The sequence below is a fragment of the Eublepharis macularius genome, chromosome 14, assembly GCF_028583425.1.
Source record: "Eublepharis macularius isolate TG4126 chromosome 14, MPM_Emac_v1.0, whole genome shotgun sequence".
NCBI lineage: Eukaryota > Metazoa > Chordata > Lepidosauria > Squamata > Eublepharidae > Eublepharis > Eublepharis macularius.
Window position 1 is genome coordinate 70,845,915 of NC_072803.1, and position 17,492 is coordinate 70,863,406.

General features: G+C 42.8%; 1 protein-coding gene across 3 annotated transcripts in view; it reads right to left on the reverse strand.

Annotated features, from left to right (window-relative positions):
• Positions 1-5,198: 5,198 nt before the first annotated feature.
• The window catches only part of TBC1D1 (TBC1 domain family member 1), a 212,579-nt gene continuing 200,285 nt past the window's right edge, over positions 5,199-17,492 (reverse strand). For all 3 annotated transcript variants that reach the window (XM_054997481.1, XM_054997480.1, XM_054997478.1), the window contains 3 exons: positions 12,678-12,847; positions 9,772-9,942; positions 5,199-6,482 (listed from right to left, as the gene is read on the reverse strand). In XM_054997481.1, coding sequence (XP_054853456.1) covers positions 6,279-6,482; positions 9,772-9,942; positions 12,678-12,847 — 545 coding nt within the window. In that variant the 3' untranslated portion in view covers positions 5,199-6,278. The remainder of the gene's footprint in view (positions 6,483-9,771; positions 9,943-12,677; positions 12,848-17,492) is intronic.

Below are 17,492 nucleotides of genomic sequence, written 5' to 3' on the forward strand. Positions count from 1 at the left end.
CTGCCCCAGTAGCTTCACTCACATGGCAGTACAGTTGTCTGTGTGAATTTGAACTGTTCTGTTTCTTACTATATCTGAAATGTATAACGTATAACACAATTCAATACAGTGAGATGTAAATATTTTTCTTTCTCTAGCCAGGTACCATATATTGAGTGTGATGTTTCCCCAAGGCTCAGAGGTGGGATGCTTGGTCTTTGATTACCAGCACCCCTGAGTTCTCATCCGTGGCCTTCCTGTGAGTGGCGCTCCCTTCACCAACCTGGATGTGCTTTTGTAGCACCTCAGGCCCTCCACTGTCTGCTGGGGGGAGGAAGCAGGCTCCTGTCCCAGCCCTGCCTACTCTTTACTGCTGTGTGGATGTGTTGTCCTGAGGGCCACCTGGGCACTCCTCGCCCTCTCAATGACCTCCACCTGGCCATGCTGTCTCTGCCTCCCAGGGAAGCAGGCCTCTGTAGAACTTCCACCTAGTGCAGGCCCCTGCTGGGGCATGCTGGCCATTTCCATCTTTAAATCCCCTGCCTTCTCAGCCTGACTCCATCCTGCCGACAGCATCCCGCTGCCTCTTCTGCCCTGGCCGTGTTCTCTTCTGGCTGGGCTGTTTGAAGTGTGAGGATGCTGCTTGGGTCCTGTGGGCTCAGCTGGGGCCTCGGGGCCGAGCACCATGCTCTGGAGTTTGTCCGCCACACCCCTGGTGAGGGCAAGGAAGATCCTTGCTGCACCAAGGATCTCTGTGCTAAGAATTAGTGCACTATGGGCAGCAGCTCCCAGAGCTGGGGTGACAGTCCCTGGCAGTTAGACCCCCAAGTTCTCCACAGTTAACACACAGAAGTTCCAATTGAAGTGACTTTATTAGAGATCCATTCAGTTCAAGGTGCTCAGACAGTGGAATTGACAGAAGTGACGTATGCAGGGCTAGCAATGTTCGTTATAGGGAATCTTCCCGCCTTGGGAAAGAGGACCGTTAATAGGGGGGTTGGAGTGAGACATTGTTTTAGAGTAAACAGTGAGAAAGATGAACTTATCTTTGATTCTCAAGAAGGATACATTTCAAGCCAGTTTCAGCTGGCAATCAAGGACACTGGCTCAGTGGAACGAGAAAGAAAACATCTGCGAGATAACCTACTGGCATTGCAGCAATAAAGAACTCCCCATACTCTCAGAGACCAGAGGCAGAGCCCATATACATTCATGGCAGATGTGTAGGAGGCATATATGACATGGGGCACCATGAGTGCGACCACCGCACCGACTTATTTTGGCAGTACAATCCCTGTTGCTCTAGAGATGCATCTGTGGTGATTTGTCCCTCCAAACCTAGTAGCACCACAAGCAATCCCTTTAAATAGGTGAGTGTCCTTTAACCACCTGCCTGGGAATGCACAGAAGGGGGGTGGGCCTTCAAAAACCAGTGCTGCAGTTGTCTCATATTCTGTCTAGCTAAAGGTGTTACCACTGGGAGTGTGGCCATTAAGTCTAGTTATGTTTGTATCTTTAGGGCTCACTGGAACTTTTTATGTGACATGGTGCTTACTGCCACGTTCTCTGTGCTCTCTCAGGAGCAAGAAATGCTTTGTTTTGGACTGAGGGCCAAGCTACAAGTGACAAAAGGCACAGGTTGGACACTTGTCAGCTTCCCTCAAGTTTTGATGGGAAATGTAGGCATCCTGGTCTTGCAGCTTGGCTCTCCGACTGCTGTCCAATGGACTTTTCAACTGTCACTTGTCCAACATTCTGCCAAGCTGCCTACATTTCCCATCAAAACTTGAAGGAAGCTGACAAGTGTCCAACCTGTGTCAGGCGTCACTTGTAGTTTGGCCCTGACTAACATGGCTCCTATGAACTGTACTCTGTGTGAAGGAAGCAACTGTGACTTCTTCCAGTTGATTACTAACCGTAGCTTTCTACAGGAGTCCACAATCAATACAGTATGAGTCTGTAAGGATTTTCAAGATTGTGCTGACACAGTCATCCAGATATAGATAGATAGAACAGCCAAGCATCTACAACTGAGCTCCTACAACTGCTATGAATTTAGTAAATACCCTAGGAGCTGTAGCCAATACTGAAGGGCAACGTCCCCATCACTACACAACTAAACTGTTTTAAAAGTCACCTTATGCCCTCAAGAAATCACTGCTTTGTGAAAAAAAGCTGGGGATTCCTTCATCATCTTCAATAAACTACTGTTCCAGGATTCATGGGGAAGGGAGGGAGTCATAAAAGCTGTTAAATTGATGTAAAATGTAATATATAATATAGTTTTGTGGACATGGTTTGGAGACCTAACAGCATAAGACACCTTCTTGATATTATGTCATAGAACTTACTCCAGTGCAGTTTGATTCATCCAGTTCTTTCCTCCCCTCAAAACACAACCATGCTATTCTAGATCAGCCCCACTCCTTCAGGTTTCTCTTCCGTTCCCAAGGCACTGCCCTTCCACAGCTGACCTGGATGCATTCATTTTTGCTTCCCTTCTCACCAGATTATTCTCCACACCCCAAGCCACTCCCCCCTTTGCACAACTCTAATGTGATAGAAATGACAGCTGTCTTTCCAGTTAGGCTAGCCCTAGGATTAAGGGCCTGCCGTCCAGAACACATCATCTAAATCTCCATATATTTAGCATTCCAAACTGGGAGTTTATAGGAAAATCGCTCCTGTATGTAGTCAAGCACAGTAAAATGGTTCCGACATCAACAAAATAACCTCTGCCTTTGGCTCTAAGAGAACTGTGACAACTAAGAAATGATCTGAATGGTTGTTGTGGGTTTTCCGGGCTGTATTGCCGTGGTCTTGGCATTGTAGTTCCTGACGTTTCTCCAGCAGCTGTGACTGGCATCTTCAGAGGTGTAGCACCAAAAGACAGAGATCTCTCAGTGTCACAGTGTGGAAAAGAAGTTGGCAGGTCATTTATATCTACTCCGGAAGGTAGGGTTGGGCTGAGTCATCCTGTAAGAGTTTTCCAGGGTGTGGAATGCTCCTCAGGATACAGTGAAGCCTCCCTCCATTAGCATTCCACACCCTGGGAAACTCTTACAGGATGACTCAGCCCAACCCTATCTTCTTGAGTAGATATAAATTACCTGCCAACTTCTTTTCCACACAGTGACACTGAGAGATCTCTGTCTTTTGGTCCTACACTGCTGAAGATGCCAGTCACAGCTGCTGGCAAAACGTCAGGAACTACAATGCCCAGACCACGGCTATACAGCCCGGAAAATCCATAACCACCATAGTTCTCTGGCTGTGAAAGCCTTCAACAATACAATGATATGAATGTTCAGCATCTGTAAGGTTAGAACTATAATTAACTTAGAAATATTTTATGTCTGCTGTAGAATGAGATAGAATTCTGGATAGTACCAACCCAGCCTGCAAGTGGATACGATGTGTATCACATTTTGCAGTGGCAACGACTAGAGGCAGGCACGAACAGCAATACAAACAAAAAAAAGCCACAAACAGCCCAATCCGCTGTTCGTGAGGTCCCATTTCCCGGCAAACATGTGTTCATTCTAAGCCCTCTTCATGGTGTTCATCAGCAGTTCGTAAAGCCAGACAGTCTGGTGCCTTTCAATCAATTCCCCTGGCAACATAGGCATGGACTGTCTGAACTCTCTCTGAACTCCTTCTGGCTTTCCTTCTGGCTTGTAACCCCTCAAAGTAGCTTCCAGCAGACAGTCCAGTTTTTGCCACTGTGAAGAGAAAATGACATGAAAGGGACCCATGGATCATGCCTTTCTTGGGGTGCAATCTCTCTGAAACTTGGGGGGTCTTCAGAGGACAGTGAGGACTATTCCCCCTGCAAATTTGGTGGGTACAGGACACTGGGAAGGTCAGTTTGTAACCCCTCAAAGTAGCTTCCAGCAGACAGTCCTGTTTTTGCCACTGTGAAGAGAAAATGACATGAAAGGGGGAGACGCATGGACTCTCCTTTCCCCGGCTCAAGTTCAGCTAAGTCCCAAGGGGGGCATTCTGGCTCCCATGAACCTCCAACTATGAACATGTTCGTGAACATGTCATGTCCATCAATGTTCGTGAATACCTGTTCGTGGATGGCAACGAACAACGAACATTGTGTTAGTTTTTTTTCCTGTTCATGCCCATCTCTAGTAACGACTACACAACAGAGAAATGTTGCTGAGTAGATGTGACTTAAGGAACAAAGTGTAACCTATTCACCCCAATGGTGGACCCAATGCATACTGAGGCAGACAAAAGTAGTTGTCTTGAGTACTGAGTGGGTACTGTCTTGAGTGAGTACTGTCTTGAGTGGGTTAACTAGCCCACTGGTGAACAGGTCCTAGGGCATATAGCTTTTCCCAGTGACTGGTTCTCCACCATTCTTCTGGCAGTAATGCAAGAGGAGACACTGCTCTGGATTCTGAAAACACCACAATATTAATTTAGTTGGGTTCATTACCTCTTTTTTATTGCTGTTTTATTGCTGTATATTGCTAATATATCAGTTATTATCTTTGTTCAAATGCAAATGAGCACATAAAACAGCAAATATAATAAAAACCAGGAAATCTAAAGAGAACAACCATATTACAGATTAATGGAGCATCATTACTGATGGTTAAGGATACAAAACCAGACATTGGATCTATCTGTGAAAACAAATGAGAATGTCCAAGGAGTCAGTTTAAGGTCTTAGAAATTAAGGAGCAATTTGTTCTCTTCAGATAACATAAGCAATAATTAGGAAACATCTACACTACAAAGTATATCTGTATAATATTAAGTTAATAGTCATGGCTTGCTCTAGAGACTCCTGGGAAGCGCTAAAAATTCTCTGTCCATCCCTGACCCCTTGGAGAACTTTCATTCTCAGGGTTCCCTGAAAAGAGAGAATTATCGAATCAAATCAAGCTTGCAGTGCATATATGCTTATAAAGTGAAGTCCATATACTACTGAACTCAATGGTAAAATCCTAATTTCAGCGCTTGGAGCTTGCACCCTCAATACATGCTTGTGTGGAAGCAGTAACATTTATTGAATAGGTTTATAATAAATTCAACTTTTGTCAGCAATGTGCTTTATGAACTGGAACATGAGCAGTTTAGGTAAAATCTCATAAATTCCCCATAAATTTGGAAGGAAAGGCAGACATTGTACTATCAATTGATCCTTCTTGAGAGTAAATACTGTTTCATGTTCTTGGATAAAATGGAATATATAAATGAAGTGCTTTTTACTGATCTGAAAAATACTTTAATTAAAAGACAAAGTTCTTTTAAACACAAGCTTTCAAAAGTTATTGTTAAGAAAGCTTATGTTCCTAGTTCAATCATCAGTTAACTGTTTTGTGAAAAATAGTTTAGCTACATCTGGCATACATCCAACATTCGGAAGCGCATCCACAATTGCAGAAAGTGACATTTAAATGACCTTCAAGGTGGAAATTAAAAAATGAAAGTTATTTGGTTTCCCATTTGAAAAATAAAGTGGTACAACACACAATGATGAAAAAATAAATAAAATGAAACCTTAAGGCATGATCCACCATAATAGCATCAGAGTCTCAGGCTTCGTAACCACACGCACGAGGGTGGGGGGGGAAAGAGTATCCAGAATACAATCAAAGTGCTAACCACACTGTAATATTAGATATTAATAGAAAAATAAAAAGTATAATTAAAATATCACATTTATAACAACCAATAGTAACTCCAAAATATATCATGGTGAAATTCAGCTTTCTCTGGCTCACTACATTGGTATTTTCTGGCAACATGAAAGTTTTTAAAACCCAACATGATTTGTGGAACCCATTTCAAGTTCAGGCAAAAATAAAGTCAGAAAGGTACTAAGTCCAATCACAGATAAATACATCATAGACCTCTAAACAGAGGCAAAAATCCGTTCAGGAGCTCCTACTTCAGTCATTTTCCAGCACTTTTGCAGCTTTTCATCTTGAAAAGGGAGTTTCCTAAAAGCAATAAGGAGCCCTTGGAGAAAGAAGCAATTATTGGGGAATCTGGATTGCGCATGTTAACAGTGGTTGGAAAATAAAATACATGTAGGCATGCTGGTCAAAAGCAAAATGACCGCCAGACCAGACAAAGGCTCTTCTGTTTGTTGTGTTGCATATACATGTGTCATCTAAAAGAATTTTAGAAATGAATAAGCACAGTAACATGTTTCTCTTTTGTGCAATATTTTTGTTCCAAAATTAAGGCATGGACAACGTGAAGGACAATATTAAAGATTCCAATTCCATTTCAGATTTTTCTTTTTCCATGTAAATCTTGCTTTTTTCCTCATGTTAAATAGCAGCATCCATGTGCTGTTGTCTGGTAAGCAGAGGGTCTCCAATGGCCCTTCCCGAATGTGTACGCAATTCTTCCACTGTCTCCAGCAAGGCTTTCCTCTCTAGTTCTAGAGCGAGAACCGTCTGCTTCAATTTACTCTCATTGCTCAACAAGCTCTCAACCATGACGTCTAGGTTTTGGATCTTTCCATTGGCCACCTGAAATAAAGAAAAGGAAAAGCATTCATGTGTTTTTGAGGAAAAGTGGAGGAAAATACAGACTAATAACTTGGAGCATTTCCATGCATCTTGGGTGAACACAAACATTTAAAACAGATTGTATATACAGAAAATGATTATACAGATTGTATATACAGAAAATGATCCTGGTAATAACTGGCAGACAAACATCAAAGTCAATGGGAGGGGCATCTCTTTGTCACACTCTAGCATGCCCAAAGCAGAGAACCAATAGTGGGGCTGCACAGATCCAGGTATGCCTGTTTCTCTGGTGACTCCTTTTGAGTTCTGGAGGATAAAAGTAATTGGGCTGAAGTCTGAGGCACAGATTAATGAATGGGGGCAAAATCTGTCCCTTCCTCCAAACAGAGCCTGGGAGAGGGGAGCGTTTGGTTTGTCTTATGCAGCCCCCCACCCCAACAACACACATACTGCAACTGTCAGAATGATGAACCTTTTGCAATCATAAATCAAATTTTGTTTGGAATCCGTTTCCCCATCCCTTCCAAATCTTGATTATTTAAGCTCTAGAATGACTTGATCCTATAGTTTAACACAGAGTGGAAAATATGAGAAAGCTAATAAATCTATGCAACGTTGACTAATGAATGTATGAATTTATTAACCAAGGTATTTTAGATGAGCATAGTGTTGTTAATGTAGAATTATGCTGGATATGAACTTCATTAGTAGCAAGATATGGAATCGTGAATTATGACTCAGACCAACCAATGTGACGACTGCCAAGAACTGATCCTTTTCTTTTTGCCTATTCAGTGTTAGGCCCTCTGTAAGTGGCTACAATGGGGGTGGGTGGGTGGGGGGAATGAAAGAGGTTTCTGTGGTAAACTGGCCTCTGGACTGAAGGCGGTTCAATCCAGGGTGGATTTGATTTAAATCAAACTGATTTAAATCACAATTTAAATCACAATTTAAATCACTAGTCAGTAAGGCTTGATTTAAATCATAGTTTTCTATGTGTGTATCCTAAAGCTGTTCAAGAAATAAAGTGTTTTTGACAGGAATTGTGCTTTTGTGATTCTCTGATGTTAAGTGAGTTGTGTTATTTTTGTGTAAGATACTGCTGCCATGCCCTTTGGTGTGCCCCCCTGCTGTGTAACCTAAAGCTGTTCAAGAAATAAAGTGTTTTTGACAGGAATTGTGCTTTGTGATTCTCTGATGTTAAGTGAGTTCTGTTATTTTTCTGTGTGGGGGACTGCTGGTGTAATGTGTCATAATGCTTTGCCTACTTGTACTTTGAAAGGGAGAAAATAATTTTTAAAAAACTTTATTTTGTGTTGTTCATGTTTTATTCTTTGTTGTGCAGTTGGTTCCCATCATAGGGAACAATGGGGCTGGCTGGCCAGCCATCTCTGTAGGTGGTGGGGGAATTTGAGGGAGGGTGTCTGTGGTTCAGGTGCCTTTTCACAGGGACCAGCTGGCACTCAGAAGTGTGCCCACCATTGTGGCACCCCTGGGCTGTGCAGAATTGCCCAAGGAAAGAGAGTTTAGAAGTTCCCAGCATAGGGAACAAAGGGAGAGGGCTGGCCTTTGCCAGCCTGTTCCTGGGGTTATGGGTGTGGGGCTGCTGGGGGTGGATTTGGGTCTGTGAGGGGCTAATGTGGGGATTTGGGTCTGTGTGTGGCAGCTGGGGAGGAATTGGGTTTGTGTGGGGCTGTAAGGGGTGGACTTTGGGGGCTGAGAGCACCTACTTGGGGAGGCCATGCAATGGCCCCCCCAAGTGGGAGCAGGCTGAGCCTTGGTGGGGGGTGGGAGGAAAGGTGGGATAAGGGCCCCTGAGGGTTGGGGGGCATTTTGCATGCAACATGCCACCCCTGGCAAGACAAGCCTCCCCCAGCTGTAAGTAGCAGAGAAAAGAGCACCTACTTGGGGAGGCCATGAAATGCCCCCCCCCAAGTGGGAGCAGGCTGAGCCTTGGTGGGGGGTGGGAGGAAGGGTGGGAGAAGGGCCCCAGAGGGTTGGAGGGCATTTTGCATGCAAAATGCCACCCCTGGCAAAGGAAGCCTGCCTCTTCATTTTTTCCCCATAGGAAATAATGAAGAAGAAGATGAGCAGCAGCAAGCTAACAATATGCTCACCCTTCCCTTTCTTATGCGAGGATAGGGGGACCTAGTTTGGGGGGCCATAACATGGCCCCCCAAAGTCCAATCGGTCTGAAACTTGGGGGGTTGTTAGAGAGGAGTTAGAGGAAGGTCCCCACCAATTTTGGCTTGATTCGGTGGGAAAATGCCTCCCCCAGGCGTCCGGGAAGACGGAGGCGGGTAAACCCGAAACAAGAAACACGAAACAGAGTGCCTTTGCACACCCCTAGAAGAGACTTTAAGAATGAATAGAGCATGGTTGCCAGTTCTGAAAAACACCAGGCTAACAAAACACTCTATACCCGACAATAGCCCTGCAGAGAAGATTAGCACATCAAGCACCAATCCACATGCAAAAGAACCTCCTCAGGATACAGTGAAGCCTCCCTCCATTAGCATTTCACACCCTGGGAAACTCTTTCAGGATGACTCAGCTCAACCCCACCCCTCCTGAGTAGATATAAATGACCTGCCAACATCTTTTTCACACTGTGACACTGAGAGATCTCTGTCTTTTGGTGCTACACCTCTGAAGATGCCAGCCACAGCTGCTGGTGAAACGTCAGGAACTACAATGCCAAGACCACGGCAATACAGCCTGGAAAACCCACAACAACCATTAATCAACATTTGTTTTGATTATTAAAAGCCCCTATGGCAGCCAATTTCAGCTTTGGTTGAAAACCAGAGTAAACCTGCGAATTCATTGTTAAATGAAAAGAATTAGATCCTCTGGCCCTCTGATTGCCCACTAATCATCAATAAAGGCTTCACTTCTGCATTTTTCCTGAAATTTAAAAACATACAGGCTGTGGTTACCTCCAGCTGTAAAGATATGGAATCAGCATTTATCACCTATTTGCACATTATTACCTTGAATATACATTGTTTAGGGGGAATGCAATTTTTTTTTAACTTTAAGGGACATTTTAAAAAATTGTGTTTGTCTCCTTAATAAGGCAACATACCCACTCTCCAATTAAATCTGCTGAATGACTTGAGGCCAGTTACTCATTCTCAGCACAACCCACCTTGCAGGGCTGTTGAAAGGACAAAACTGAATATGGAAGAAGTATGCTCACAGCCCTGCACTCCGTGTGGGTAAGGGCGAGATAAAAATGTACTAGATAGAAGAAAAGATAGGGGGGAAAATACAAAATTTATACCTGTAGCTCTTCAAGGAGGTCAAAGTTTTGTTTACGTAAACTACTGTTGGCTTTTTCTAATTTATCCATCCTTTGATTGTCATTGAGGGACGAATCTATCAGTTCATCCTGAAGTACATGATATTCCACTTCATAAGCTTGCAACTGTTTGGAGATGTCCATCTCAAATACCTATTATATATGTAAAAATGGAAGAGTGTCTTCATGATTTTTTTTTTAAAGTCAAGAGATGGCACGGTGCATGTCTAGTTTGATTGTTATTTTCCATGACAAATCAGGAGCATCAGAGTATACAAATGCTCTATTTTGCAAAACTTGCTACCTATCAGAATATCACTTATGAACCATATTCACTACTGTATATCCAATAAAAGGATGGCTGTTCCAGGTAAAATTCACCTTGGTCATGTTGGAGAAGAGCTTCGTTGAGAGAAAACATCCCACCTCAATATCCATCACTATGACCTTATGATTTTTGGAGAACCTTTGATAATCAAAAAAGGAATCTTCTGAATATCTAGCACTTATCATTGTAATTCTTATCATAGGAAGAAACCAACTATGCATACTATATGTACCACAGTAAAAACGACAGACACTGCAATGACAACTAGCTAGAAGACCATGACCATGCATTTTTCCATGAGTGGCATAAATGAGAGAGCTGTACTTGTGTAGTCCAGTATCTAGCACACCAGATACTATACAACTAGTTTACAACATAGTACAAGGTTAAGAGTTGAGCAAAAGAGTAGTTATTTTCTTACTGACTCCTTATCGACTCATATGGAGGCTATTGGAAGGAGTGTGGGGCAGGGGGAGGATGCTGAATTGTGAGAATTTGAGTGGAAAGCATCTGTGGTACATAGTGGATTAAAAAGTACTCTAGGGAGGGCATGAGTGTGATAGCAGAAGCCTGAAAAGCTTTGAAGGCCCATGGGTGGGTGGTTGTAGTGAATGGATTTTCATATTTATTTAGAAAATACATATGCTGCATCTCCAGAGATCTGCTTACAAAGTAAACAAATGAAATAAAATCATTAAAAACAACCATAAAATTGTCAATAAAGCAGCCTAAGCCTCCCAAGGGGAAAAAAACCTGATTGCACTACTGTCAGAGTGTCAGTTTAGATCTCTCCCTCCAGGCCCAGGTGCTGCCCAGGCCGCATATATCCATGGGAGCGAAGAATTCTTATCAATCCGTACCGGCCGACCTTGACGTCCTTGCCTTCCCAGGCCTTCTAGACAGGACTAAGGGGGGAGGCTGGGAATGGGTGTTTGAAGTGTTGTTACTTTCATTTTGTGTGTCATTCTCAACAAAGCTTTCGTTCAGCCAAGGCTTTCCTTATCCTTGGAATATGGACACTTGTATCCTGAGCATTGTCTTTCAATAAACCTTTTGGAATCAAGAAACCTTGTGCTTCTTGCAGAAGGGGGAGACAAAGTCTAGATAACTGGGATTCCATAGTCTGACAACTACTTTGGAATTGGGGTCAAAATGACCCCCTTACAAACCCTCCCCCCAAATGGAAACCTAATAGCTCTCTCAATGATGGCATTAGCTACTAGGGAAAAAATCAGGCCTCAAGAATAACTTTCTTCAGCTATGCAAGACAAAGAAGTGTAAAATCTGGAATCGGGGACAAAAATACCCCTCATTGAAAACATGAAATCCTCATCCAAATGTAAAGGGGGTAAAATTGACCCGCCATCACTTTTAAAGCACAAGAGAGTTTATTTTAAAGAACATAATAATTTTTAACTGCTATAATACTGAAACTGCCACCATATGTGACTTGCCTGCCATTGCCACCATGTGGCTGACTCACACCTGGTGGCAGCAGGTGGCAAGTCACACATGGTAGTAGTTTCAGTATTATAGCAGTTAAAAATAATTGCTTTCTTTAGAATAAACTGTTGTGCTTAAAAGTGGTTTCCTTGGGGGTCATTGCGACCTCTAATTTCAAAAGTAGTGTAAAATCTGAAAGTCAAAAGTATGTTTTTTTGCTAAACAAATATCTATGGATATAAATTATGAAGAGAAATTGTAGTTTTCACTATTCGCTCCACCTTCCTATACAATGGAGATAATAGGTGTTGGTCCATCTATTTATATATGGAAACAGTGCTAAAATAATTTTTCAATATTTTATGGGGTCACTAGAACCCCCATTTACAATTATGCAAAGTATAAGTCAAGTCAAGCCTATTGGGGGCCAGAATGACCCCACTTTACACTTATGATGAACCGCAGACTTAAAAAAGACAGGAAGTGTGAAGGGAAGAGAGGGACTTTGGGGCACTGGCATTCACTGAGGAGAAAACATAACAGGAGACTGGTGTCTGTAGAAAGTTTTAAATGGGTAAACCAATTTTTCCAATGACTTCTGGGGTCAAAATAACCTGTTTCCTTGGGAGGGCTAAAATGACATCCATTAAACAGCTTTTAGGCAGAAAGATTTGGACTAAGAAGCCAAATGGCTGGCTGATAACTGCAATTTGAGAATAATATGTTTGTCATTTCATGGTCTTTGTCCTGCATAGCCAAGCAGACTCTGCATCAGGCCTCATTTGCACACTAAGGAATGCCATTTCTTGCGTCATTTTCTAGAGCACTTACAAATTTCGTTCCTGAGCACAGAATATATGACTGTGGTTCAAGCACCCGAAACATTTCCAGTATTCAAACAAACAAATCTCACCAAGAAAACACAGTAGGGAATTCCACTATAATATTACCCAAAGGCTTACTTTTAATTATTCTTGTCAGCATCTAAAAACAATCTTGTTTTGACATGAGATAACTTCCAAATCTATGTGTGTATACTTTTTCCCCGTACAAGTACATGAATGAACTGCTTGAGATTTTATCATTTAATCTTCCTTGATAATATCCAGTTTCATACCTGGTTAATGGTCTTTTCCATTTGTACCAAGCTCAGGTTTGGAAGAGCACATTTAATGAAATCAACTATCGTTTCCAAGTTTTCGTGCTGCAGAATCAAGGGCTTATGGCTTCCCAGCAGGCTTAAAGCCACTTTAAATATAACTTCTGAACCTTGGAGAAACAGCATGTCTGAAAAACAGAGGGACAAAACAGGAAAAAAAATAGTAAATGCGTTATGTAATGGCAATAATCTCTTCTTATACTTATCCAGAATGATTGGTTCTACTTCTATATTTCAGTAGGGCACCCTTATCCTAACAAGTGGATAAAGTATTGAACTTGGACCTGGGAGACCTATGTTGAAAACCCTGCTCAGCTATACAGCTCACTTGGTGACCCTGGGCCAGCCATACTTTCTCTCAGGCTAACCTTCCTCGCAGGCTTGTTAAAGAGTAAATAGGGTAAGCCCCTATACTCTGTTCTGAGATCCACGGAAAAAGGAAGCCTATACACAGGGGCATAGACTTTCCAATTTCCCGGGGGGGGGGCTGGGGCCAGGCCAGAGGTATTGCTATGCTAGTGACACCACAAGGAGGAGCCAATTACATCACAGGGAGGGGCTTCCATTGCCACCATCTATGGAGGCGGGGCCATGGGAGATTTAGGGAGGGGCTCCGCACAAATTTAGGGGGACCCAGGCACCCATGGGGACCCCCCTAACAATGCTCCTGAGCTGGGCCAAACCTAGGAAAATGTGGGAGTTGGTCAGTGGTTATAGTGCTATCTCAGCGATCTCTTGCTGTGTCCTGTTTTTGAAATTCACTTTTAGGATAGCCACTTTATGATCTATAATTATACATACCATGTGTATAGGACAAACTAATGGTCACAAATTTGACACTAAAAAAGGCAACACGGAAAAGCCTGTAAGGGAACATTTTTTAAGTTTTCCTGGACGTTCGTTTATAGGAGTCTTGATTCTGCCTTATTCATAAGGGTGACTTAGTACTGAAATTTACTAAATTATGGCATTGCAGATGCCTTCGTTTGGTAAATGCATGGTTGAAGTCTGAACCAGGGCAGAATACAAAACAGTTGCCGTGCCCTCAATTTCTGAGCAGTGTACAGAGTGCAAAGTAGTAGCAAACTCCCATCTTCTCACTTCAAACTCATATCCTATAAGTGAGTACAAGCACATTTTGAAGCAATTCAGAACAGTGCTAGTCATGACCCCAAAGAAAACTCGCAGTTATACTACCTAGGATTTTATAGACCTTGCTTTCTTAGCACACTGCTTAAACTCCACCTTAAAAGACATTATTAACTAAATCACAGCCTGGACACAGGGCAAAAGGAAATTTTTAAAAGGCCTCTGATCTGCACCCCCCTCTTCCAATCTTGTTCATGCAGATAGGGCTTCTCATTGCTTCAGAGAGACAGCACTCATTTTTAGGAATTGTCCTTTTCTGCAATAGATATCACCTCTCCACTTAAACATGGAATGGAAATTGAAATTGCCTGGCAGGGCCCTTTAAACTGCCCAAACCCCAGACCCCCTACCCCCCAGCCCCAGCCCAGCCCCACGCTTACCTTATCCTGCAGTGCAGCATCCTTCCTCTCCTCCCAGGAGGGGTGGGAAGGCCGTTTTCGGCCTCTTCCACCTCCCTGGGGGCCTGCAGGGCAACAGAAGAGGCTGAAAACGGCCTTCCTGCCCCTCAAATGGCTGCCGCAGCAGCCATTTGAAGGGCAGGAAGGCCGTTTTCAGCCTCTTGAAGGGCAGGAAGCCCATTGGGGTTTGGGCAGTTTAAAGGGCTCTGCCAGGCAGGTCAGCTGGCAGGTGGCGGGGTGGGGGGGCCTGCTGCAGCAGGGTCCTTAAAGAGGCAGTTTAAATGGCCATTTAACTGGGGAAATGGCCATTTAAACTGCCCTTGTAAATATGACCCAACGAACAAGCATACAGTTCGTGGAAGTTCCCTGGAAAGGAACTTCCACGAACCCTGGTTCGCGAACCCCGAACCAGCCTGGTTCATGGGTTTTTTTGGGTTGTATTTCAGTTCATTCCCATCTCTACTCCTGAGTAGTAATCTACACATCAAAGGGCAGTAAAGGAATAAACAGTAAACAGATGCTCTGACCAGTCTATCTTTCTAACTCTCTGGTTTCTCCCCCTATGAAACCTGAGGAATGGGACAGCATTAGAAGTGGAATCTTCTAACGTTCCCTGAATGTAAATTGTAGCCATGCACTTATATTGCACTTATATCCAACAGAGGTCTTGCAATCTGACTGTTGCTACACTGAAAATGGGTGGAGCCAGCCAGGGTTAAGGACTAAGCTAATTAGTGTGTCATAGTCAAAGGTATTTTCAGGCAGTGTATAAATTATTTTTTATATAAAATTTATTTTTATAAATATAAGCAGAACAGAAAAAAGAAAATAAAAACAATAGCACAATTATAATTATGTCAAAAGAAAAAGAGTAAACATAATATAACAATATAAATAACTCATGTTTTTTATATCCAGCACATATCAATCCTTGGATGTGTTTGATGTCTGTCAGAAAAGAAAGTATAGTCTCCAATGTTCATATTTTTGATCCTACAAGCATCTTCCAATTGTAACATTTCCATATAATTAAACACATTTTGGAGAAGATGGGGGGAAGTGAAGAGAGCTGAGAGACTTCTGAGATAAATGCTCTCTGGATTTATGGCTGTCAAAATCTCACATGCTCTCTGGTCCTTTTATTTATGTAAACCGCTTGAGTCGCCCACAATGTAAAAGAGACACAAGCTTGGTTGACAGTTTGTAAGCTTTGTGTTCCCTTCATAGGATCAAAAATCTTTTAGACATTTAACCCACTGAAGCCATCATATACTATTTAAGGTATTACTTCAAAAAATAGTTTCTTGATAGGAGGGGAGAGAGCACACTTTGGGGGAGTTTGCCTTCTTTGTTTTTGTTTTTCCCACCTATCTTTTTCTTAGATCCATTACCCCATTCATGTCTCCGAAGATCATTATCTTCTTGAAAATTGAAAATGAATTGGAAAACATTTTCATAAAAACTTTCTCTTGCATTGTTTGGTGCATATATTGTTGCTAGTGTGTAAATCTTGCCTTCCAGGAGCCTGATTTTCAAAATCAAATATCTTCTATCAGAGTCCCTTTAATTCTTCTGTAACATTTATTTGTAAATTGTTTATACAAACCAAAATACCTTTAAAAATGATAAATTCTTAATAAACACACTAATACATACAAGCAAAAAACAGGACCAAAGCCCCAAAGAATCATAGAAATTATAATATGATATAACAGGAAGGGTGGAACAATCCTGTGCTTCATCGGCTATTGTAACTGAGACCCTCATGTGAGAACTGAGGGGGCTTCAGCCCCTTAGCCCCCATGTAGTTCACTGGCTGCCCGGGGGGGCTCGAGCCCCTCAGCCCCCCCGTAGTTTACACCTATGCCTATACATGCACAATACTAACACATCTCTCCAACAAGCAGCTGATCTTTGCAGTGGCACGGAAAGGGGAATTTCTGTTTAAATTGACCCAAATGAACCAGTAGACTAGTTTGTGGAAGTTTGTGGAAACGAGCTTCCACTAACCACTGGTTCGTGAACCACGAACTGGACTGGTTCATGGGTTTTTTGGTTCGTATTCCAGTTTGTGCCCATCTCTAGTTAGGAAACGAAACTGAGTTTGGTTCTGAAGGCAATGTCAAAGCCAGGAACTCGTCCAGAGGTAGGTAGTTGGCATCTACCTCATGAAAGGAAGGCATTCAGGGCAGCAATGGCGTGTGAGTTGAATCTATACTCCTCTAAGATAATAATAATAACATTCGATTTATATATCGCCCTTCAGGGCAACTTAATGTCCACTCAGAGCAGTTTACAAAGTATGTTACTATCATCCCCACAACAAACACCCTGTGAGGTGGGTGGGGCTGAGAGAGCTCCAGAGAGCCGTGTGACTAGCCCAAGGTCACCCAGCCGGCTCCAAGCGGAGGAGTGGGGAATCAAACCCAGCTCTCCAGATTAGAGTCCCGTGCTCTTAACCACTACACCAAACGATAATGGGTAGAGGCAAGGAGGGGGAACAGAGCATGGCACTTTGGGAAGCGGATGCTAGTCACTTAGAGTGCTTAGTCTTACTCTTCTTTGGAAGGTGGCTCCAAAGAAGCCTGTTCTGGCTGACATCTGGAGAGTGATGTTTTTTACATTTTGTGGCATGGCCAGGCAAAGGGTCACTAGTGCGGGAACGCAAATAAGAAGGAACCGGATGCGGAACCGAGGATCAGTGTTTTGTTAGATCTGATGGCTGTCCGGTCAAAACTGATACAGACTAATCAGTAACAGACAACAGTCCTTTCATGGCAGATTTTTGTGCTGCCAGTTTTTGTGGGCCCTGTAGCACCTTTTCCCCTAGAGCTGCTTTTAATCAGGAAGCTCTAGCACTCCTAGCCTTAGGAGTAAATTTTTGACAGTGTCAACAAGCAGACACATTATGGCCTTTGTCCAGGTAAATGAGACAAAGATCATGTTCATCCGTTTGAGTCATTTTAACTGAACACTGGGAACACTTTTTAAATAATTACTTCGATGACATTATGATGAAAAGAAGAAAGACACTAAGAACATTAGAAGAACCTCTCTTCTAATGGCAACGAAAGAAGAACTGAGGGAAGCTGAGGCGTTCAGCCTAGTTAACCTCATTTTTGGTGGGAAAGTGACTGTGTTTGTGCAGAAGAGGCTGAAGTCCCAATGTGGGACTGCTCAGAAGAACAACAATGAATAAATAATAACTGTGCTTGTATACTGCTCT